We start from the raw sequence: 26557 nt of genomic DNA, 5'->3' as shown, positions 1-26557 counted from the left end.
TATGGATAAGTAGGGGTAGGCATAACTTGAGTTGATCTCGTTGGCCCCCGCATATGGATTATTAAGCAAAAGTCCAGTTCGAGTTAATCTCACTGGCAGGCCTTAGATTACGAGAGTTGGGTAGGAGGATTAGCTCTCCATATATGTATGTCTGAGTATGAATTTGACACGGGTATGTGAGTGCTCCAGATTATATTTAATGTGACTTAATATGATAAGTTTGATTTGTATGAAAATGATGCATTTCACTCTTAGGATGCACTAGACATAGATAGTTACGGAAATTGTAAGTAAAATTAATATCTTACTCTATGAGTAGAACGCTCACTCCTGTTCACCTATTTTTTCTAGGTTACAGGAGAGCTTATTTCTTGTGTCTAACTTGCTTCCTACCTTGCAGGTGTACTAGCTGTTATTTTCGTATTTTGTATTTTTAAATTTAAATTCTAGACCTCCACATATGTAGAACCATTTTACTTAGCTTGAGATTGTAAGATTAATTATTTTGGAATTATAAACTTATTAATATGTGTATGTGGAATGAGTGGATGGATGAGGGAGTTGGACTCCTATTTGATCTTATATTGAGTTGTTGATGATTGTGAGGGAGAGTTGAGCTCTCCTTATATATGTATATTGTAATCACAGGTCGAGTGAGCTAAAAGCTTCCCGTTGGATGGTTCAATTTATGGCCGAACTATGTTCGGTTGATTTCTTAAAAACGGGCTCAAAATAGGGGCTTCATGGATGGGTTAGAGATTAGTTGGGCTTACTACAGGCTTCGAGAGCCTTATACTGACCTAAGTCCTTGTGTCGGTCTGACCCATAATTTGGGTCTTGACAATTATGGTACCAGAGCTTAGGCTTTAGATTCATGGGAAGTGCATGTTTAGGGATTTACAAATGGGTCGTGTTAGGAGGTTACATGCGGAGTATAGGATCCTGTTTCATTTTCTTCTGTAAATCTTTGTTTCTAGATTCTGCGTTATACCTTGGGAAATATAAGAGTGCTTCAGTTAGCATCTTGATTTTCGTGGAATACATAGAGATGTGAAATAGAGTAACAGGTCTGCCATGGGAATACATATTCCAAAAAATGTTGTGTTAGTGTCAGTATGGGTCTAACAATGTGCCTATCTAGTGTAAGGCACAAGCACTTAAAAGTGAATTAAGACAGCATAGCTGCCCTAAATGGGAGTGAGAGTACCATCGCTAGCAGTCATCAGTGGATAACCCAGTCAGTGTAAGTGTATAATATTAGTGAGTTCAAGAGAGATAAGAGGTTTGGGAAATCTGGTATGTGAGACGTATCATAGTAACTATGCAATGTTCTCGATGTTTGTGCTGTAAGCTGCAGATTATAGTACCGACATGAGATTATTATATAGAGCTGTGTGTTTTCCCGTGGTGCACCAGTGTGAGGGTGTTTGCAGACTGTCTATATTTTGGTATAGTTATGCTAGAACTGAGTTCTATTTCTGCAGAAGAGTTTGAAACTCCTAGTTAGCAGTTTAAAACTCTTAGTTAGCAGTTTAAAACTCTTGAGCTAGAACATCGAAGGTCATAGTTAGGCGGTAACTAGAGTCAGTGACTCAATTATCCTAATCTGAGTGCAGAGTTATAGCATAAGTGGCACGAGATTAGAGGTTTTTAGTATGGTTGCAGTGTAATAATGACACCTACTTAGTGGGATTATCTAGTCTCCGATATGGGGTCTTGGACAGTTTTGGCATTACAAGAGACTTCTACCTAAAGTTTAGTAAGAATAGGATATCCCTTGTTTGTCAGTAAGGTACAGAGTACAACTCTACAACCTAGAGAAGGTCAGAACTGTGAAATGATGATTTAAAGTGTTGTGGTATGATAAGAGAGTAAAAGATCGGATATGATTTTGGTAAGGTGGCAGATGCAGAGCTTTTGAGTAGCAAGGAAAAAGCGGATCCTGTAGATTCCCTCCTTGAGATATTAGAGGGTAGTTTGTAGTTAAGCAGAGGAAAGGACAATGATTGCAAGTCAATGGAAATAAGTCATAGAATATCAATAGATAAAAGAAAATATATAAATGAAAAAATTAAATAGTTGATTTAGATGTAACAGAGAAATAATAAGAATGTTAGTGGAAGTACTAATCAGAGTGATTAAAAGACCAAATCTGAGTAGTACAAAGATGAAGATGACCTAGCAGAGACACTGAAAAGTACAGTTATCTAGCATAGCTGTCAGGTCAAGAAGAAGAATAGAGCTAAGGAAAAAAGTAATCAAGGTTTTATTTTGTGTAAGATAAAGGAGATAAATTAAAGAGCAACTGAATAGCCAAGAATAGGACAATATTAGGAAGATCAAAGTAAGATATAAAGTACATAAAGTGTTATCCTGGGCAAGGTAAATAGGATGAACTATAAAGTAATATTAGAAAGCCCAGAACTAGATTATATGAGTGACAGTTTGATAATAGGTAATAGAACAATAGTAGAGGACAGGACAAGTATAAATGTTATTCACAAGTTACTAAGAAGTACAAAGATCAAAGTAATGAATGGAAGACTAGAGATAGTTCTGGAAGGATTTGATAGTGAGAGGTATCTTTCAGAATACCACAGAAGACAGGAACACATGATAATAATGCTAGGTATGAAATACAAATTGAGAGTAAACAGATATAGTAAATTATGAGATTATATGCCAGACAGAGCAGTGGTATAATAAGGAGTTGGTACATTAAAATCCTATAGGTAGAGCACAATAATTGTGAAAAAAAGATAAAAATTGAAGAGGAAGATCAAGAGATATGGGTAAATTTGAGACTAAAGTCTAGAAAGCTGTAGGCAATAGATGTGGCTATATCAAGAAGAATGAATGCATAAAGTATCTTATCTGTGATTGTGGTACAATACCCATTTCTCACTACCATGATGGTTTAGGTGAAAATTATAGGTTCAAGGATACCTATCTAACCATGAAGAGTAATTCCCTACAAAGGATGGTAGAGAATGATAATGTTTTGATGGTCATGTTAAGAAGGAGATACAGGAAGAATCATCCATGGTGAATGGCCTGTGTTCCATAAAATGAGTAGTAGGTTAGTACTATAGTATGATACTATATGGTGGATATGTTGGTGAAAACCAATCGCAGAGTTAGAATTTTGAAAGTAATAGAGTTAGCAATCAAGTTAGAATTAAGAAATAATAAAAAGGTGTATTTCCATATTCCTAGAGTAAAAGAGTTTAGCTTTGATGATGACAGAAGTATAGCTCCATACAATCTAGTGTTAGCCATAAGTGTTAGAAATATGTTAAGGCATGGCTGTCAAGGTTATGTGGCACTAATGAGGGACACATCTGTTGAAGGCACTTGTGTGGAAAATGTACCTATTTTTAGATAATATATGGACGCTTTTCTTAAGGAGCTTCCCGGGATACCACCTGATAGGGAGATTGAATTCTGCATAGATATTATACTGGGTACAAACCCCATTTCTATACCACCTTACAGGATGGCGCCAGCAGAATTAAAAGAATTGAAAGAATAGCTGTAGGAGCTTCTGGATAAGGGTTTTATCTAGCCAAACACATCACCTTGGAGTGCTCCTATTTTGTTTGTAAAGAAGAAGGATGGTAATTGAGGTTATGCATTGACTACAGACAAGCTAAATAAGGTGACAGTTAAGAATAAGTTTCTTTCCCTCGGATTGATGACTTATTTGACCAGCTGCAAGGAGCAAGATACTTCTGTAAGATAGACCTATGATCGGGCTATCATTAGTTGAGAATAAGGAGTGAGAATGTGCCAAAAATAGCATTCAGAACTAAGTATAGTCATTATGAGTTCTTGATGATATCGTTTGGACTCACTAATGTACCAGCGACATTTATGGATTTAATGAACAGGGTGTTTAGGCCATTCCTGGATTGCTTTGTCATTATTTTCATAAATGACACTTTAGTATATTCTCGGACTGAGGAAAAACATACTTGACATTTAAGGATGGTGTTGCAGACCTTGAGGCAGCATCAGCCATATGCTAAGTTTTCAAAGTATGAGTTCTGGCTGAAAAATATTTCATTCTTGTGACATGTGGTCTCTAGTGAAGGCATTCAAATGGATCCTAAAAAAATTGAAGCAGTAACTAATTAGTTTAGGCCTACTACAGTCACCGAGGTGTGAAGTTTTCTAGGCCTAACAAGTTATTACAGGCTCTTTGTACAGATCTTCTCTAGGATAGTAGCTCTTTTGACACTGATGACTCAAAAGAATGTCCTATTTTTTGGGTTAGATGACTGTGAGGAAAGCTTTCAGAAACTTAAGGACTGTATAATTTTAGCTCCTGTGTTAACTTTGCCTGTGAATGGAAAAGGGTATATGGTATACTATGGTGAATTAGGGTGTGTTTTGATACAGCATAGTAAAGTGGTGGCTTATGCTTCAAGACAGTTAAAGAAGCACAAGCAAAACTACCCCACTCATGATATGGAAATGGTAGCTATTGTTTTTGCACTAAAAATCTGGAGGCACTACCTATGTGGTGAGGTGTGTGAGATATAAATTGACCATAAAAGCTTAAAGTATATCTTTCAACAGAGATTTAAATTTGAGGTAGAGAAAATGGATGGAGCTTTCTAAAGGACTATGACTGCACCATCCAATACCATCCAGGTAAAGCAAATGTAGTAGCAGATGCTTTGAGTAGGGAATCTTCTGGCAACTTGGCACATATGTCAGTAGAAAGGAGACCATTGATTCAGGAGTTGCATGAGTTGATGGATCAGGGTTTGATCTTGGACATAACTGATTCAGGTGCACTTTTGGCATATTTCAGAGTAAGGTTGCATCTGCGGGATAGGATTAGGGTTTCCCAGCACAGTGACTCGTTATTAATGAGAATTGTGAAAAGGGTACAGCAGGGAGAAGACTGTGAGTTTGGGTTTAGTGCAAATGGTACCCTTATGCAAGGCTCCAGGGTTTATGTGCCAGATGTGGACAATCTCAGGACTAAAATCTATAAGAAGAGCATTATACACCCTATAATGTTCACCCAACCTCCATAAAGATGTACCATGATGTGAAAGAAAGGTACTGGTGGAATAACATAAAAAGAGATATAGCAAACTTTATGTCCAAGTGCTTAACATGTCAAAAGGTAAAATTTGAACATCATAGGCCATCAGGGAAGTTATCGAAGATTACCATTCTGGAGTGAAAGTGGAAAATGATTACTATGGATTTCGTGACTGGATTGCCTCATACTACATAGGGATATGACTTTATATGGGTGATTATGGATCATCTAACCATGTCAGCTCATTCCTTGCCTACCTACTCTGTTGCCTAATATGCTAGATTGTACATTCATGAAATAATCAGATTGCATGGAGTTCTCGCCTCTACAACATCTGACTGGAGGCCCCTAGTTCACTTCTCACTTTTGGAAAAACCTGCAGAAGGCACTTGACACAGTTGAACTTCAGTACAACCTTCCACCTTCAAACAAATGGATAGTCTAAGAGAACAATTCAGACCTTAGAGGATATGCTTCATATATGTGCCTTGGATTTTGGAGGACAGTTGGATGATCATTTGCCATTAGTGGAGTTAGCTTATAATAACAGCTATCATTCCAGCATTGGAATGGCACCTTATGAGGTACTATATGGCAGGAAATGTAGGTCTTCTCTATGTTAGATAGAAGTTAGAGAGGCAAAAGTACATGATTTAGATCTGGTGCAGTACACTTTAAAGACGGTTCCTTTAATCAGGGAACATTTAAAGATAGCTTTCAGCAGATAAAAGAGTTATGCAGATTCGAGGAGGAAAGGTGTAGAATTTATAGTGAGTGAATATGTATTTTTAAAGGTCCCTCTTATGAAAGGGGCTATGAGATTTGAAAAGAAAGGCCAGTTGGCACCCCATTACATAGGACCTTTTGAGATCATGGACAGAATGGGAGCAGTTGCCTATTAGTTAGAGTTGCCATCAAATCTTTCTCATGTCCACCCAGTATTCTATATTTCCCTACTCAGGAAGTATGTTCCTGATCCTTCTCATATGCTGCAACCAAATACAGTGGATTTAAATGAGGATTTAATCTTCGAGGAGCAGCCAGTAGCCATAGTGGACTATCAGATGAGACAGCTTCAATCAAAGCAGATCCCTATGGTTAAAGTCTTGTGGAGGAGCCAATTAATGGAGGAATGCACTTGGGAGTCAGAGCGGGATAGCAAGTATCTGTACTTGTTTAATATGTAATTTTGTATTTTTATTCTACCTTGTGTAAAATTCAAGGACGAATTTTCTATAAGGAGAAAAGAATGTAACACTCTGAATTTTTAAATAATTATTTTATATATAGTTATATGATTTTTGACTGGTTTGGCGGGTCTAAGATAGGTAGTATGTTGTTATTGTGATGTGGGCCTGAGGCCATTGGATTTAGAAGTGTTTTTTTAGCCCTTTTGCAGGTTGAGTTGATCCTAGGTATAGGGGAAACTCTGTCGGATTTTCGGTAAAACTTAGGATTTGACCCTTGATTCTTTAAAGGTTTGTTTTAAATAAATATTGATAAAATTTTTAATATATTATTTAGGTAAGCCAAGACAGCCTTCCTCCTCCGCCCAGTCACCGCAGTAACTTTTAAAGTATTATGAGTAGATATTTATTTTATTTATAATTTCAATATTATTATATCTCTAGCATGCTCATGCATCACTTATACTTATATTTATGTAGTTAAATATTATGCATGCCCTATTTTGTATTTATACTTGATGATATTACTTTAGTTGCTATATTTTGGTAATCTGGAGTTGTGTGTGTGAGTGGGTGTGTATGTGGAGTATATGGATATAGGTAGGACGGGTAGACGCGGCTGGAGCTTGACTCGATGGGACCCAATTCTTATTATGGATAAGTAAGGGTAGGCATGGCTTGAGTTGATCTCGTTGGTCCCCGCATATGGATTATCAAGTGAAAGTCTGGCTCGAGTTGATCTCACCTGCAGGCCTTGGATTAAGAGGGCTGGGTAGGGGGATCAGCTCTCCATATATGTATGTGTGAGTATGGATTTGACACGGGTGCATGAGTGCTCCAGATTATCTTCGATGTGACCTAATATAATTTGTTTGACTTGTATGAAGATGATGCATTTCACTCTTAGGATGCACTAGACATAAATAGTTACAGAAATTGTAAGTAAAATTAATATCTTACTCTATGAGTAGAACACTCACTCTTGTTCATCCATTTTTTCCAGGTTACAGGAGAGCTTATTTCTTATGTCTAACCTGCTTCCTACCTTGCAGGTCTACTAGCTGTTATTTTCGTATTTTGTATTGTTAAATTTAAATTCTAGACCTTCGCATGTGTAGAACCATTTTACCTAGCTTTGGATTGTAAGATTAATTATTTTGGAATTGTAAACTTATTAATATATATATGTGGAATGAGTGGATGGATGATTATGTTGGATGAGGGAGTTGGACTCCTATTTGATCTTATATTGAGTTGTTAATGATTGTGAGGGAGTGTTATGCTCCCTATATATATGTATATTGTGATCACAGGTCAGGTGAGCTAAAAGCTCCCCGTTGGATGGTCCAGTTTATGGCCGGACTCTGTCCAGTTAATTTCTTAGAAACGGGCTCAAAATATGGGCTTCATGGATGGGTTAGAGATTAGTTAGGCTTACTACGGGCTTCGGGAGCCTTATGCTGATCCAAGTCCTTGTGTCGTTGGCCCATAATTTGGGTCGTGACATTGGCACCTTGTTACATAGGACCTTTTGAGATCATGGACATAGTGGAAGCAATTACCTATCAGTTAGAGTTGTCACTGAACCTTTCTCATGTCCACCCATTATTCCACATTTCTATACTTAGGAAGTATGTTCCTGATCCTTCTCATGAGCTGCAACTAGACACAGTGGAGTTAAATGTGAATTTGACCTTTGAGGAGCAACCAGTAGCCTTAGTATTCTATTAGGTGATACAGCTTCAGTCAAGGCAAATCCCTATGGTTAAAGTCCTATGGAGGAGTCAATCTGTGGAGGAATACACTTGGGAATCAGAGCGGGATATGCGCAGCAAGTATCCATATTTATTTTATATGTAACTCTGTGTCATTGTTTTGCTTTGTGTAAAATTCGAGGATGAATTTTTTTGTAAGGGGGAAAGAATGTAATACCGTGAATTTTTAAATAATTATTTTATATGTAGTTATATAATTTTTGATTGGCTTGGCAAGCCTAGGAGAGGCAATATGATTTTATTGTGATGTGGGCTGAGGCTATTGGATTTAGAAGTGTTGTTTGAATTGCCTTGCAGGTTAGGTAGGTTCTAGGTACAGGAAAAATTCTACCAGATTTTCGACATAAATTTAGGATGTCTTTGACTCTTTAACTTTCTTGTTTTGTTTTAATGTTAATAAATTCATGGATATAATTGTTTAGGTGATCTAGGTTAACCCTCCTCCTCTGCTCAGCCACCTCAATGATCTTTAGTTAATCTGTGAGTAGATATTAATTTTTTTATAATTTTAATATTATTATTTATTCAAGGCATGCCCATGCATTCACTTATAAATATATATATATATATATATATATATATATATATATATATATATATATATATATATATATATATATATATATATATATATAAAACTAAATCTTAGGCCCGGTTTGTATTATATATATGACTAAATCTTAGGCATGGTTTGTATTACATATTTATTTGATGAAATTATTGCGGGTGTTACCTTAAGTTAATCTGGAGCTGTGTGCGTGTGTTGACCTACGTATGGTATGATATTGGATATAGGTAGGACAGGTAGAACGGCTGGAGCTTGACTCGCTAGGACCCAATCTTTTTTGTGAATAAGTCAGGGTGAGTACGATTTTGAGATGATCTCGCTGACCCCATCATTTGGATTCTTAAGAAAAAGTCCAGCTTGAGTTGATCTCGCTGGCAGGTATTCTATTAAAAGAGCTGTATAGGGGATCAGCTCCCATATTTATGTACAGTAATGTGATACATGGGTATGTGAGTACTCCAAATTATCTTTGTGCGAGTATTATTTGAATTTGGTTGAATATGTTTGTATATGTTACATTTCATACTTAGGAATGTATTAATCTTAGATAGTTATAGAAATTATATTTAAAATAAATATCTTACTCTATAAGTCGAACTCTTACTCCTGTTCAACTATTTTTTCTCAGGTAACAGGAGAGCTCTCTTTGAGTTTAACTTGCTTTCTTCCTCGCAAGTTTACCAGAAGCAGATTTATTACGTTCTTATTTCCTTGTTTATATTCTAGAAATTCCGCATGTACCATTAGTATATTAAACTTTCTAGGACTGTAATAACTTATTCTGTTGGATGTTGTAAAGGCTATTATATGGTTATGGTTGGATAAGGGAGTTGAGCTCCCATTGGATTATACGTATTGTTTGAGGACTATAAGGGTGAGCTGAGCTCCCCAAATTAAGATATATTGTGATTACAGATCGGGTGACCTGTTGGGTAGCTCAATTTATGGTCGGACTCTATGCGTTTGTTTTCTTAGATTTGAACTACAGTGATGGGCTTTATAGTTGGGTTAGAAATAGTTAAGCGTACTACGGGTTTTGGGGGCCTTGTGTTGACTCAAATCTTAATGCCAGTCCAGCCTATAATTTGGGTCGTAACAAATGTACTTTATAAAGTAATAATAAATAAAATAATGGACAAACAAAAATAGTTTTATGTGCTTAAAAAATAGTCTATAATATATATATATATATATATATATATATATATATATATATATATATATATATATATATTATTTTTTTCATTAATTAATCTTTTAACTTTTTATTGCCCTGTAAATATTTATAAAAAAATTTAAAAAGATATTGCAAATTTTAGTTTTTATTAATTAGACCCTCAAATTTCTTTTGTAATAATTTATAATTTATTTATTATGATTTAAATTAAAATATCAAAATTACTTAATTATTATTAAATGAGTAAAAAATTTAATTAAAAATTAATTATTTAAACTTTACATTCACAAATTAAAACAAATTAAAATATAATTGGTAGTTATTATTTGAAAATTAAATATAATTCAATCTAACTATTTTCTATCATATAATCTCAAATTACATAGATTTTCTTTAATTTATATTTTTGTTCTCTCTCTCATTCAGGGGTACAATATAAATTTTTTTTTCTTTGTCTTTTCTTTTTTTTTTTTATAAAAATAAAAAATATTTCACTAATTAAAAATAGAGTACAAAACAGAAGTACAAATTAACGTATTATTTTTTTGCATAAATGAAACTAACCATGCAAACAAAAAATAATATAAAGTATTTGAAAGATCCGATAGTGTTGACAAAGCCTGCAGATTAGTCAAAGGCAAACTGCACACTCCACTCTTTGACCCCATGATTTTTTTATGAGCCCATCAAATAACCTCCAAGTTTATATCTCATATTGAATGAAAAATCTTCACCTCATAGAGTACTCTTCTCTAAAAAATGAAATATCTCAATAACAAAAATGCATAATAACTCCATTCAAGAAGAGAAATCACCGTAAAATTTAAGATCTATCAATAAAGACAGATATGAAGATTTATTCACTCAAAAGCTATCAATAATAATAAATCTAAGGAGACACCCCCAAAATTTATTTCAAACTAATACAAATTTGGGAGTTATTAGAAAAAAAAAAATGAAAACATAGTGAAGGGTCACCACCGATGAACCACCCAAAAAGGAGATCAAATGGAGGAAGGAGAAAAAAAAAAGATAAGAAAAATAGGAAAAAAAAAGGTTTATGGGGAGAAGGCAGAGTTTCACAATTGTCCTTTCTCTCATTTATCTTTATATGCTTTGTGTCATTTATAATTAAAAAATATTTTATTTATATTTGTACAACTAGACAAAATTAACGATTTTTAGATTAATTAACTTAAATATATATTTATTTTTGTGTGACATGTTTGCTTGGTTATTTTATTAATCTCTAGTTTTTCATGTATCTTTATTTTTAATGATTATTTTTTAATCTTATGTTACCATATCATATTGTCCAGCTATTTTGTGTTTATTATGAATTTTTATGTAAGGTTTTGTGTAATACTTTGATTTTGACATCTTTTTATAATTTTATTAATAATATTTAATTTATAATTATTTATTATTAATAATAAATGTTATTTATTATTTTTTATATATAAAAATATTATAAATATATTTTTATTTATAATTAATTGATTAATTAATATAAAATAGATATTATATTTTCCAATTAGTTGAATTATAACAATAATTGATTGAAATTTTTTTGTTTTGATTAAGTTCAGCTTTTCTCAATTTCAATTCAATTCAATTAGTATTTTAGTGTAGGTTAAAAAATTAGTTAATCAAAAATATTGCCCAATTCAATTTAATTAATCGAATGCGCACCTTTAATTGGCCCTCCCAATGAAAATTTCCTAACTACATCCCTGATTCTATAATAATTTATACTATACAAAAGTGAGAATGGACAAAATTGCAAAATAATAAAAATATTTTTAATATATTATATTATTTAGAAAAAAAAAAAGAGAAAGCCCACAAATCATTTTTTTTAAGTCTCAGTATATAAATACAATCTTATTTTAACTGAATAAGTGGTTTTTTTTCTAATTTAATAGATAATACAAATACATTTATAAGGATAGTATAAAAATAATTTTTAAAAAAATTATAATTTCATTCTAATTTAAATAATAACTGCATGAATTTCTTTTCTTAATTAAGAAATTTTAATAACTTATTTATTATATAGTTTTCTTTGATTATAGTCTTATTTTTATTTAATCTATAATATTAAAATATATTAAAGCTATAATAAATCTTATAGAATCTTAAATTTAGTAAAAATATTATTTAATAATAACATGTATTTCTTTAAAAAAAATGACTTAATAATAATTCGACTAAAGCAAAGACAGTAGCGCCCACACCAAAGAACGCTACACATCATCCTCCAGAAAATGACCACATAACCAATACCACCCTGCCCCCTAGAAGACAACCACGAGCTCAGTCAACTTTGTTCAACCCAAAAACTAGACATCAAAGAGAACCAAAGGAAAACACGGACTATGGGAACTGATAGCCATTGCAAGTTAGACCTAATGCCCCATCAAGGGGTTGATGGCAAAGCTTTTTTTGGAAACCACCCTTAAGGGTCAGCCATAAGTAAACTTAATCCAGCTATAAATCCCATAAGATACCTTAATCCAACTATAAATCCCAGAAGATACCATCAACTAAAAAAGTAGACCCCACATTGCAATGAACCAGTTAGTTGCAGGTCACAAGAATTTCACCAAAAGCTCCACTTGTGATCTTAGCCCAAGAGAAGAGTGCACCTACATGCAATAAACACAAAGCAAAAATAAAAACCAAAAAGAATAGTAACAAGGTAAATCCATAAAAGACCACTATTTGAAGCTCAAGCTTCAAAAGAACACAAAAGGAAATATTTACACGCACTTGAATTAGGCAGGGAGAGCTCCGTAGGGGGAGGGGAAACTGCTGAACAATAGAGAAGAATGCCTTACACTATGTTTGGATCACGGTTCCTCATGGTTTCATAACATACTGTATGGTTTCTCCTTGTTTGTTTTGATTATTCCTGAAAAAAGGTGGTTTTGGGTTGTAAAATAATGGTTTTTTAATAACACTTTACTATAAGTTTACAAACCACCAAATCAATGGTTTGAGATGGTTTAAAATTTTTGTATTCATATTTTATCCTTATACAATTTATAAAGTTTCAATTATATCATACTCTTTAAACTATTTATATATTTAAAACATTAATAGGCGTATTTTAGTAATTTTTATATTTATCTCAACATCTCATACCATTTAACCATACAAGAGAAGCTTATTAAACTATCTTTTACCATATCATTTTTTTAAATATATTAATAATAAAAATCATTTCATACAACATAATACGATATGATACCATACATTAGTTCACGCTGCACTCAATCCAAACGATGTATTAGGCACAAATAAAAATAGGACGAGGAAAGAGTTTTCTCTCTCTAAAAACTTAAAAAGTGGGTAATTCCTATGTTTTTTTAACTTACTAATATTGTGTTGTTTGGATATAATATTATATATATAGAGGTTTGCTTAATTTTACTTAAACTTTCTCTATAAGATGGTAATATTTTATTATTACACTTATTGCAATAACATTACTTCGTTCGATGCCTTAAAAAAGGAAATTAGTTAAGTATGCTATTATCTTTAATCAATGCTATAGTTAAAATTCTCATTACTAACTTAAGTAACGGAGAGTTTGTCAAGTGAACTCGCCCTATATTCTTTCTTATCTCACAAGTCTACCTCCACAAAAGGAGGCCATAGTCACAACAACATCATTAATTACTTATTATTTTGTACTTTAATTTCATAAATAAGACTATTTCTTTTTTCGTATGAAAAACCCATTGTCTACCACTTTCTTCTTTTAGGCTTTGTGTCAATGGACATGACACCCAAGTGGCTTATAGAGTTGTACAACACTTATATGTCATTATGTTGACAAGGATTTCATCTTAGATTGGATATGAATTTGATTTTAATTGAAGTTTGAGAACTTTTGCTATGGGTTGAAAGCAAAACCTTTAATTATAAGAAATTAAATAGATAATATAACTATAATTATTATTCTCATATTTGGAATACTCTAATATATCAATTTGGTAAGAATTAAAAAAGATAAAAAAAAAAAAAAACTATTCTCATTGAATAGTCAAAACATTATTCACAATCTATTTGGACTCTCAAAAAAAAATGTTATTCTATGCCTAACAATTTGTGGATAATATATATATATATATATATATAATTGTAATTAAAATTTATATTTTCAATAATTAAAATGTGTTTAAATCTAAAATTTCGCATACAAAAGTGCAAACTAAATTTTATTTCCATACATTAAAAATGTATCAAATGTTTAATCTTCTTCTACATTAAAGCTAAAAAAAATGAAGTATATATCAGCCAAAGATGAATAATTTTTTACATTAATTTATATTTTTATTAATTTATAAAATTATAATAATTCAAAATATCATAAAAAAAAAAAGGCAAATAGGCATTCCACTATAATGGCCCACAAAATCCTAGGCAATGGGGGAGTTCACACACTTGCAAGATCCCTCATTGGTCATTAAAAATTGAGTCAAAGGTAGCATTATGCATTTTATAATTTAAGCATATATTTGTCAAGTTCAATGTGGATTTAGTCAAAATGAAAATTCATATATAATAAGGCTAGCTTTAGTATGTGTGTAGCAGCTGTTTTCCTTGCTTTGTTCATCTAATTGGCTTAAACTACTTTAATTTAATCATGATTTTCCACTAATTTCACCCCACATTAGACTCATTCCTCTTTCCTTGAGTTTACTTCTGTCTCAAATTTAAGATTTGGAGAAGTACTTTTCCAATTAGACAATTAATATAATAGTACTTTGAGAACATGATGAATCTTTCAATATATATATATATATATATATATATATATATATATATATATATATATATATATATATATATATATATATATATATATATTCTTTTGATACATTAGTTGAAGATATTTTGATAAAATATATATTGAAAAAAAAAAAAGATTTTTTAGGTATCAATGATGTCTAAGGGTAAGAAAATTTTGGTTATGAATCATTTTAGTTTGATTTTTTGATTAATTTAATTTGGTTAGTATTTTTTTTTTTTAGAAAATTTGAATTTCTATTTGATTTAATTATTTTCATTAAATATCTGAAAAATTAAACAATTAATTTTTTTAATTTATGATTTTTTATTTTATGAATTTTTATGTAATATAATATATAATTTGTAAAATTTATAGTAGATTCAGAAAATAAAATATAAAAATGAAAAAAATCGAATAAAATAAACTCAAATCAATATAATTTAATTCGATTGAACTTGTACTTATTTATGTTCGATTATTATTTTTTTTAATTTAAATTTTCAATTATTTCAATACAATTAAATTTAAAATAAAATCAATCAATGGCCAAAAGAGACAATGTTTGAAGAAAAGGAGTGAGATATGGGAATTGATGGATGAAAACAGATAGTGTCGGTGGGAAAAAGGCTTGGATGTTTCTTCTTTTTTCTGATTCTTTGGTTGGGCAAAAGCCATGCTCTTTGAAAAGGTTCTGTTTTCATTCATTGAACTCCCGCGATGTCACTCTTTATTATTCAACTCAAATTGATCCTATTCCTCTATGTGTAGGGTTGTTAAGTATCGCCAAATAATCATCTCCACTAGCTACTTCTTATATAATTAGCCTTAATTATTTATTAATTTTGTGGGAAATATTTTTCTATAAAATATATTTTTATATTTTTTAATATTTAAAATATTTAAAAAATAAATTAATTGAATCAAAGAAAAAAAACTAAACATTTTTTAAGAAAAATAACTTTTTTTTTAAGAAGAAATTATTTTTTAAATTTCAATAATTTTATTAAAATATTAAAATATCTATACATATATAATATAATCGCATACCATTTATTTAATATTTCAATCAAGTAATGAAAAGTATTTCATAGAAAACATTTTACTGGAAATAATTTTTATGAAAAAAATTTTTATATATAAATTATTTTTTGTAAAATAAGTGGTGCTTTTAATTTCTTATTTTAAGATTTTCTTTCTAGATTTTAATTTTAATGAATTAATATCTAAAATTAATTATCGAATGCTTGGAATTCTTTATTTTATAACATTTTGATTATGTGAGATTGAATTTTGCTGACGTTGGTTTCTTTTCTTAATAGAAATAAAATATTAATGTCTTTTTAATATTAGTATTTAAATTGCTATTGGAAAAAAATACTTTAAATATATCAGTTAAAAATTATTTAAAAAATAAATTTAATATATTTTAATCATAAAAATTCAAAATAGTTAAATAGAATAATAATTAAATTTTAATTTTAAATTAATTAAAATTAGTTATACAAATTTTTCCGTCATTGAACATTGAATTCTATTTGAGATCAATTCTTCATTAATATTAATAAATTATAAATTCATTAACATTATTTCACTCTATATTATTAATTTGATTATACAATTATCAACTAAATAAGCTTACTTCGTTATCCTTTATTATGAATTATATAAATGTGATGGATTTTGAGTTGAATTTGTGATTAGAAAAATTTAAATTGAATTGAGGGGCTGATTTTATATAATTTTCGTTAGATTTTAAACAAATTCGACTCTCATTTATGGGGTCGATTTAATTTTTAGATGGTCCCTTAATTTTGATTTCAAAATTAATTAGACCGATATTAAATTTAATTTAATTGATATATTGATTTAATTTCATCACATCAATAAATTTTAATTTAATATTTTTTTAATTATTTTTAAAATTATAAATTTAAGTCTCAATCAAATCAAAATTAAAAAATCTCAGAGTACATCAACTAATTATTTGAAAATTTGATAGGAATTTTGGGTCTAAATGAAGGGCAAAAAATCATAATTGATCATCACCTCTTAGATTTTTAAGAAAGATAAATAGTTTTCAAGGAAAAAAAAAAGGGTGAAATTAGGAGTCAAAATGGATGTGATGGCTTTTCACGTGCGAGCGTCACTTTGGTGCGCCCTCCTGCTGAACGCGGAAGACGTATATACGTACAAAGGTACAAGTCGTGCAACTCCAAGGAAATATTTTTGTTTGTAAAAAATTTATATTATAAATTAAATTTTGAAAAATAATACTTTAATTAAATAATTATTTTATTGAAACATAAAATTTTTTAAGTAAAAATAAGAAAAATATTATTATAATAAAAATTAAATTTACTGTTTATAAATATGTAATTATTCTATTTTCGTATATTCTTTTTCTTTAATATTTAACTTCACATTATCTTTTAGTTTTTAAAAAGTAGAATTGTAAAAAGACAAAATGTATAATATTTATTGATTTTTAATAAAAAAATTATATAAAAATAAAATTCAATCAGTTTTGTTAATTTCATTCTCTTAAAAATATTAAGTTTCATATAATAATATAAAAAATATAAAAAAATCCTGAAATTTATTTAATCATAATAATATATTATATCTCGATATTGCATAAATATTATTATGCTTAACACTTAGATCTTTAAACTAAATAAAAAATAAGTTAATGAGTTAAAATTATTTAATTAAAATATAAATCAAATTAATGTCAAGTATTTATAATGTAAAATTTTTATTTTATATGCTATATACTCTCTGTCTGAAAAAAAATTTAAAAATAAATTAAAAAATAATTTAATTTATTTTGTTAATTTATTAAAAAAATATGAAAAAATAAAAGAGAAATAATGATGATAGTTTAGAAAAGTAAAGCATAGTTGAAGTTTGGAGTATAAAATAGGAAGAGGTTAAGATAGTTGAAGTACAGCATGATCCAGCTGTTTTCAGAGTGAGTGGCTGCGAATTAAAATAAGTAAACACGTGTCAATTATTAGATTAGAAATGTCAAAATTGAGCGCGCTTGGGATTTTGCTTCCTTTTGTTATTATTAGTAGTAATGTTGGAAAGATACAGACAGCGACGGGTGGCTAATTCCCTCCGGATTCTATTCAAATACACACGCTATGACTAATTCCTTCTACCCATGCAATCATGTCTATACCCAAAACAAAGGAACGGATAGATAAATAAATAAATAAATAAAAGCCATCAGCATTATATTACCAAGCACGTCAACATGACAATAATTTTATGTCAAGCTCAATACAGGATGGGATTCTCCACCGAATTTCCTAAAAATTGTTTTTTATTTTTATAATTAATTTTATAAGATTTGATATCTAAATTTTATAATTTTATATAGTATTGTCCCATGATACTTTAGAATAAAAAAATTATGTTAATCGTAAATTTTAAAATTAAGGGTTAGTTTTTTTTTATATGATATTCTTATAAATTTTACATTTTAAATATTTATGCCTAAAAATAAGAAGATGTGTTCACTCACAACGATTTTAAATAAGGAAATTATACAAAATAAGATAGTGTGTTGTAATTATATCAATTTGAAATAAGGTAATTATGCTAAATTTAAAGACTTAGATAAGATTTTCATTGAGTTAGCTTTTGGGTTTATATTAAGTTAGGCCTAGTTTATTTTCTCTTAAATTATATTAAATATAAAGATTTAGATAATATTTTCCATTTAGCTAGCTTTTGGATATAAGATTGAGTGAGATCTAATTCATTTTATCTATAAAAATTAAAAATAACAAAATTTTAATTTTATTTTCTTGAATTTATTAAATAATTCTCTATATCCGTTTTACAGTTCAAAAAATACTAATTCGTTTAGAGTTTATGATTGTCTCTCTTAACAATATTTTTTCTAATTATTAAATATGAAATTTTCTCTCAAAAGTGCAATTAATCTTATTATTGCATATAACACTTAACATATATGGATGATATCACGATTCCCTATGAATATATCCTTCTCGCCTTGATTTCTATCTTTTTTAAAGAAAATAGTTCCATATGGACCTAAAAATAGGTATGTATGGTATTCGGCTAGTCTAGCTTCCATTCTAATTGGTATATATATATATATATATATATATATATATATATATATATATATATATATATATATATATATATATATGTACATAAAAGGATATGATCTAAGAAAGAATGGTCTAATAAGTTGCTTTCAAACTGGTTATCAAGAAAATGAAGGACTTTTGACCATATTACTGTGAGTAATTATACAGTAAAAGCAATTATTTCATATAAAGTGTTCTATATAAAACGATAATCAATAATAAATGGACATATATAAATAGATCTATAAATATATATAAATAAATCTCAAGAATTTAAGACTATCTTATTTAAAAAAAATTAATGATCATATAAATATAAATATATATATATATATATAATTATTATTAATTTATTATTTTATATCAAATGCTGACAAAGAATAATTGTCTTATTATATAATTTCTCAGTTATCATTCCGTCCATCATCTCTCATCTCATTTTGTGGGCCCAGCCCAATCAACAAAGTTGCCGTCAACTGACATTTGGTAAGAAAACTTGGGACTTTTGACTCTCACCAACCCCTACACAAAGTCCTTCCACCACCTCATTTTGATCGGTGGGCCCTCTCCTCTTCTTCTTGCCAGATATTGTTGGTATCAGCTGCGTGGGTAGGTAAGGTAAATCTTAATGCTATTAATTACATAATTTTATCATATAATTAATTATTAATTAAACTAACAAATTACATAATATTGTCCTATAATCATATGCATCATCTGTCCTTCTGTTATCTGGTTTTGTTGTCTTCATTTGTTTTGCTATCATGGGATTCTTCATTCTCTTGTTCTCTTGGTAAGGTTTTTTCATCAGCAAGTTGTGATAGCTTCTGGTGAGTGTAAAAGGTTGGATTTGTTGATCCTGTGCTCTATGGCTACTGATTTCTCACCACCTTACTTCTTTTTTATTAATAAATCTCTTGTTTATAGAAAAAAATTAAAAATCATATAATTTTAAGGGTAAAATACATTTAGGTACTCTATGTTTTAAAACTTTTATTATAGAGGATCTAAAAAATTTTTTTATTATAAGTCAGTACTTATGATTTTATGTCGTTAACACTTGAGTGATAAAATATTTAATAACATCAAAAGATGCTAATATGATTTCATTAGACACTCTCACTTTAGAAAAAAGAAAAATGAAAATGGTGCCACGTCAATATTTTTCGATGCTATTAAACATTTTGTCACTTAAAGAAGTGTTTGGTACAAGATTAATAAGAAGTAATTATTACTGTTATAAGTTTTAAAAGACTAGGTTAATTTTTCATTTTATTAATATTTATACTCTGTTAAAGAATTAAATGTTAACCTAAGGAGTCTAAGTTAATAACATTTTACTCTTTATTTTTTAACTTTTTATCAAATACACTCTAAGTGTTAACGATGCAAAACCACAAATTCTGATTTGCAATAAAAAATTTCCTAAATTCTTAATAATAAAAACGTTAAATTACAGAATACTTAAATATTGTACTTTACCTTAATTTTTTACAATTTTACTATGTTTGATTATACGACATTAATAAAATTCAAATATATAAATTTTTTAGTCTTCAAAGTTTAAATATATTACAATGCATGAATATATGCATATATTATTTGTTAAAAAATAAAAATATTCTCTTTTAAAAAGGGAAGCATAAATTATTTACTTGTGATTTTGTGCTTTTGTGAGGATGTGTATTGTTATTATTATTATTTTTTTTCCTATAGGTAGACATCAGTTAAAACTAACGGAGTTATGATTGTTGTTTTATTTTTATTAACGACATTATTCTTAGGGTACCTTATTGTAAATAATAAAATATTTGTTAAGCTTTATATCTCTGACTTTATGCCCTAAAAAATTCTTGCATGGATTTTATAGGGTTCACGAAGAGAAAGCATGTAGGACCAAGAAAGATAATATGGGGAACCCGCGGTCCTTTCCTTTTAGTTCACTAAGGATAACATGGTGATCCTATGTATGCAGTCCTTCATCAAATGATAAACTAATAAAAGCATAACATATGGAGGCAGGTAAGTCCTATAAATATGAAAGTAGACTCTAAAAAGAAAAATTATCAAATAATTTTCTTTTAATAATTAAATTAATTTATATGTCTAATTTTTAGTGGTTTGCCATTTCACATATTCTTTCGTTTATAATAACTTGGATAGCACTCACATGTGAATATCACAGGCTCTATCGTGGTCAAGGACGGAGTCAGAAAATTGAGTCAATAAAGTTAAAAAGATTTTGTTTTGCTCCGTGAAAAAAAAATATTATATATAATAATAAATTATCTATTAAAAGAAAAAAAAAAGAATATTAATGAATGTAGAGTTTCAATAATAAATTATCACTATGATATTAAATATACAATTATTTTCAATGAATTTTCATTTTATGAAAGTATTGTATGATTGCTTCACTATCAATGGTATATTAAAGATATTTTTCTCAATTTATATAATTAAAGAATCATTCAACAATTAATTTTCTATTCAATTTCCTAATTGAGTCTTCACAATTTTTATTACAAAATGCATTTTCAACACTTACAATTAATATTATCGTCAATTCACAAGCAAGTAAACTAATGAATACACTAAATTTTTCATATATTACATATCAAGTGTTAAAACAATAAGTATAATAATTATTAATCTACTAAATAAAAAAAATACTTAAACAATATAAGATTAAATGTAAGTATTAGTTTACTTTACCTATGAGTCTTTAACTTGATTTCTTGTTGTAAAAAAATCAACAAATATCAATTTGTCAATTGATTGCAAAATTAAACAGATAAATTTCCATATAATTAAAATACACATGAATAATTAGAAAAACTCACTTTTTGATTTTTAATAGAATAACAGAATGGGAATTATAAAATAAAAAAAATAAAATTATCTTATGAAATTGAATTTTTTTTTCATTAGCTTTGTTTAAGAAAAATGGAAAGGAAAAAAGACAAAGCAGAAAATAGCAAAAAGAATTAAAAAAAAAAAAAAAAGAAGAAGAAGAAGAAGAAAGATGAGAGAGAGGAAAAATTGTGATTATGTGAATCCGAGAGAAGGTGAAGAAATGAAATCTATATATTTATATAAAGTATAGTGGTATTCTTAAGGAAATGCCACATAACACTTTTCTTGAAAAGCTCACTATACGTCACCTTTCATTAATAACTCTTTTTTATACTATTTTATAATAATAATTATTTAGTTTCTTTTTATTTTTCTTTTAATTATCAATATTATTTACGGTTCTACCTTAACATTTATGATTTAAATTATTATTTTATTAAAATTTTGGTCTTTAAAAATTAAAACTTTTTGTGATTAAATACAATATTTAAAAACTATTTATATTATTTTTTTTATAAATTCATGTATGCAAAAACATTATTTATCACATGTCACCCTCCATCATCATCATCATCATCATCATCATCATCATCATCATCATAATAATAATAATAATAATAGTTTTAAAATAAAAATAATTTAATAGCAACAACAACAACAATAATAATAATAAAAAAGGTCAGTGATGGCTATTAATTTAAAGAAAATTGACCGTTAATTTGTGATTTCATTATTAACTATCATATAATTTAATCAATCTTAAATTATTTCATATCTTTAATAAATATTTTTATTATATTATTATATATTTTATTATTTTTATTATGAAATATTTGTTAAAAAAATTGAGAGATAAAAAGTGTAGTCTACATAAAATGTTATAAAAATAAAATATAGAAATTTAACTTTATTTATAATTAGTATGTATTATTTTTTATATTAATAATTTAATATTCTTTTTATTTCACTTTCTTATAATTAGTTAATACTTATTATTATTATTATTATTACTATTATTATTATTATTATGGCTAACTTATGGCCATTGAATTGAAATGGCCAAATAATACATACTAATTATTTAATACTTAGTATCAAATTTATGTAAAACAATAACCATTTTTGTGAAAAAAATTATTTTACAAAAAATATATCAGATTAATAAAAAATTTACACTCTATAAAAATTTAAAGTTATAATATTTTTAAAAAATAATATAATAAAATTCTTTTTTAATTAATAATAATATTATATATTTTCATTATTATTAAAATTAAATAATTCAATTCATTATTAGTAATTTAATATATTTTTTATTATATTAACAATAAAAAATTATATTTATATTTTTTTTAAATAACATTGTTTTCTCGTTAACCTAATATATTTTTTATAATATAAAAAAATTAATTTACATAAATTATTAGATAAAATATAAAAATTTCGTGAAATTTAAATTATTTTTTGAATAAAGTAATCTTATTACATTTTAATTGAAGTAATCATAGAAATTACTATTAATATATGTATAAAAAGAATTAAATAGATATTTTAATTAATTAATTACATCATAAATTAATTAAAATTTTATTATTATAATAGATAAAAATTTATTTAATTTAAATTAAATAAGAAAAAAAATTTTAGATGAAAAATAATTTAATAATAATAATAATTCATCTTATTTAAAATGTAATTAAAAATTAACTTAAAAAATAAAAATTATAAATTGTCCATACATAGCATGGACATTATGCTAATTTAACTATACAATGAAGAGTTAGAGACAAAAAATAGGCATCTTTTATAGTTTTAGTAAATAAATTTTGATATTTTTAAGTTTCATTATTTATTTTAAAAAATTAAAATAATAAATGCTTAAGGTGAATTATTCAATAAATTTAAATTTATTAAATATAATAATATTTTAAAGATTTTAATGGAATAATAATAGGGTCATAACTATGCAATTTTTTTTTATTATTATTGTTAAATCGAGAGGGATCAATTGAGCCCACTCAACAATAGATACATCCTCCCATGGTCAACTGTGGACCATCGCTCATGCAATAGCAAGTCATGAACTATGATATTTTATCACTGTATATATCTTCTATTCTTTTGTATATAATTAATAATTAACCATCCAATCAGAATTGTATATAATTAACATGCATGATTAATTTTATTATTAGGCTTGATGTCATGATTCACCGTTCCTTATCTTCCAAATTTTTAAATGATTACTAAAGAAAATATATGGCTTGTGGAAGAAAGAGAAGCAGAAGTTCCATTCGATGGCCATTTTTTAAAGCTGCTATTGCTTCTCTAGAGACGTATTGAAGCAACTAAGCAATGAAATCGCACAGAAACCTAGTTATCTATGGATTAATTGGGCCCCAGCCCCAAATCTCCTCCTTCTCCTCGACCACCACCTGGGTTCAAACCGCGTTTCTCAACAGGAAACTTCATTTTTATATGTCTGATAACCATTTGTTGGCTTCTTATTTGCTCTAGAAAACATATTCTAAAGATAACTATATTTGGATTGGATTCACCAAATACTTTCACACTTGCCATTCTTTGATTGGTCTTTGAATGAATATCTTTCAATTTCCTAGGATTCAATCACGTCATTTTCACTTCTGCAACTGCTTCGAAGCTCCCTTCTAGCTTTTCTTGCTCACTCTGCTCCACCTGTCAAGGTTTCTCTTCTCTATATATACTTGTAACTGGATAACACTTCTTGTCACCCTTCATTTATACTACACATCAAAGAAATTCTTTAGTGCTTGTTTTGTTGAAAATGCAAGAACAAACCAGTAGACACGGCTCTAGTGGTACCTCTTCTTGCTACAGAGGTGTTCGCAAGAGGAAATGGGGGAAATGGGTGTCTGAGGTACGCGAACCTGGGAAGAAAACTCGGATTTGGTTAGGGAGCTTTGATACTCCAGAAATGGCAGCTACTGCTTATGATGTTGCAGCTTTACATTTCAGGGGAAGTGAAGCCAAGCTTAATTTCCCTGAATTGGTTAACGATCTTCCTAAGCCAGCAAGCTCCAATGCTGAAGATATTCGCATGGCTGCACATGAAGCTGCGCTACGTCTCAGGACTCCTATGAAGGAGCCAGAAGGCAGTGCTGGAGCTGGCAGCAGTGGCAACAGTAGCTCGAATAACGTGGTGGGTCCGGTGACGGTTAGGCTGTCGCAGAGCCAGATTCAGGCGATCAACGAATCACCTTTGGATTCACCAAAGATGTGGATGCAGATGGCAATGGTAGAAGAGTCTATGATGTTGTCCAATGATTTTGGGGAGGATGATGACTGGAACTATGACATGCAAAATGATTCTCTTTGGGATCCTTAGGTAACTTTTGGCCAATGGGTATTTCCCTATAGCATATTATCAATTTAATTATGTATTCTTATTTTCACATAATAATTCGATTTTATATTTTAATTATTGATATATAACATTTACAGTTGAAAATAGGAATTTTTTGTAATATTATTAATGATAAAAAATTATAATTAAAAATAAATAATTAATTATATTTAATTGGTTTTAAGCTCTATGAGTAGAGGGCAAAAGGTTATTGAATATTGGCAGGTAGTGCATGATGATTTGGATTGGAGAAGGGGAGGGGCACTAAAGGAAATGAAAGAATGTTTGATGGAACAGTATCTGAAAGAGGTAGTTAATTTGGGGATAGGAAGAGAAGGCCAATTTCTACGATTTTCAGATTTTTTTGTCTCCATTCATTATAAATTAAGATATAATTATATAATATTTATTTATTTAATAATTAAATAATATTATATATTTTATATCTTAACTTTATAATATATTAAGTCTAAAATAAAAAAATAAAAAAATCTTTCCCACCACATGCTTTGTAAAAAGGTAGAGAAGGCTTTTGGCGGGTCCAGGAGGGGTGATGGTTCATGGGTTGGTGCAGGGGCCACGGTGCACCGACTCTACTTCTTATCCACAAAATTTGTCAGCTTCTTTGTTGTCTTTGTTAATTTGCTTGTAACCTAGTGTGCATGTTCTATAAAATTATTGAATTGGAATTTTTATTGTTCTATGCTTCTCGTTAATATCATTTAAGAGTATCTCTAGAGTTGTAAAATTTTAAATTCGATTCTTAATTAATAAAATTAAATAATTATATTATATTTTTTAAGATTTTTTTTCGACTTGTCATTTTTAAAAAAATATAATTTATAAAGAAAATCAATTCAGTTTGCTAATTTTATAGTTATCAAAAAGCTAAAAATTAGCACATTATTTAAATTTATAGCCGTAAATTGTAAGAGCGATACTTTGCCTTCTCTCTAGAAATCTCTCTTCTATGGTGAATTTAGCTTAGAAATGATAATGAGTCAGATTTTTATGAATATCTGATTTAAACAAATCTAAATAAAACGAGTTTAAATAGTATATAATTAAATTTGAAATGGATTTGAGTTTGAAAAATAATACTTATGATAGGTTTAAATTTTCTATGTTAAGAATCAGTTATCCGAATTCGTTCATATAAATACTTAATAATATAAAATATATTTTTTATAATAACATTTATAAATTTTTATATATTTTATTTTAAATAAAATAAAATTAAAATATTTTATGGAATTATTAAATTTTTTAAAATATAAATCATTAATAAAATTATTTTTATATAATTTATTAATTAAAATATATAAAATTAAACGAGTTTAAGTATTTTTTGAGTGATAATAATTGAGTTTAAAATAAGTTTAAGTTTTAAGAATATTAATCGAGTTCAAGTTCAAGTAAAGTGATTTTCTCAGATACTGTATCCGTTGCCATCCCTTACCCAGCCTCATGGGGAGGGAGTTCTTGAACCCCTCCATTTAAAAAAAGAAATTATATATTAAATGGCCTCCAACCTTTTTTTTTTAATAAATATAAAGATTTAATATTTTTCACATATACGTAAATTATTATAAATTACCAAAAATGTTAGTGCCAATGACTAA

General features: G+C 28.4%; 1 protein-coding gene across 1 annotated transcript; it reads left to right on the top strand.

Annotated features, from left to right (window-relative positions):
• The first annotated feature begins 24128 nt into the window (after positions 1-24128).
• On the top strand, positions 24129-25024 carry LOC110659207 (ethylene-responsive transcription factor ERF021-like). Its single transcript, XM_021817070.2, has one exon. The coding sequence runs from the start codon at positions 24357-24359 to the stop codon at positions 24915-24917; it is 561 nt and encodes a 186-aa protein (XP_021672762.2). The 5' UTR covers positions 24129-24356; the 3' UTR covers positions 24918-25024.
• Positions 25025-26557: the final 1533 nt, after the last annotated feature.

The sequence above is a fragment of the Hevea brasiliensis genome, chromosome 12 (genome assembly GCF_030052815.1).
Source record: "Hevea brasiliensis isolate MT/VB/25A 57/8 chromosome 12, ASM3005281v1, whole genome shotgun sequence".
Taxonomy (NCBI): domain Eukaryota; kingdom Viridiplantae; phylum Streptophyta; class Magnoliopsida; order Malpighiales; family Euphorbiaceae; genus Hevea; species Hevea brasiliensis.
The sequence above is the reverse complement of the archived record's forward strand: the minus strand, read 5'-3'. Positions and strand labels throughout refer to the sequence as shown.

Excerpts from the sequence above, each read along its gene's own strand:
- LOC110659207 (XM_021817070.2), top strand. The coding sequence starts at position 24,357 with ATGCAAGAACAAACCAGTAGACACGGCTCTAGTGGTACCTCTTCTTGC.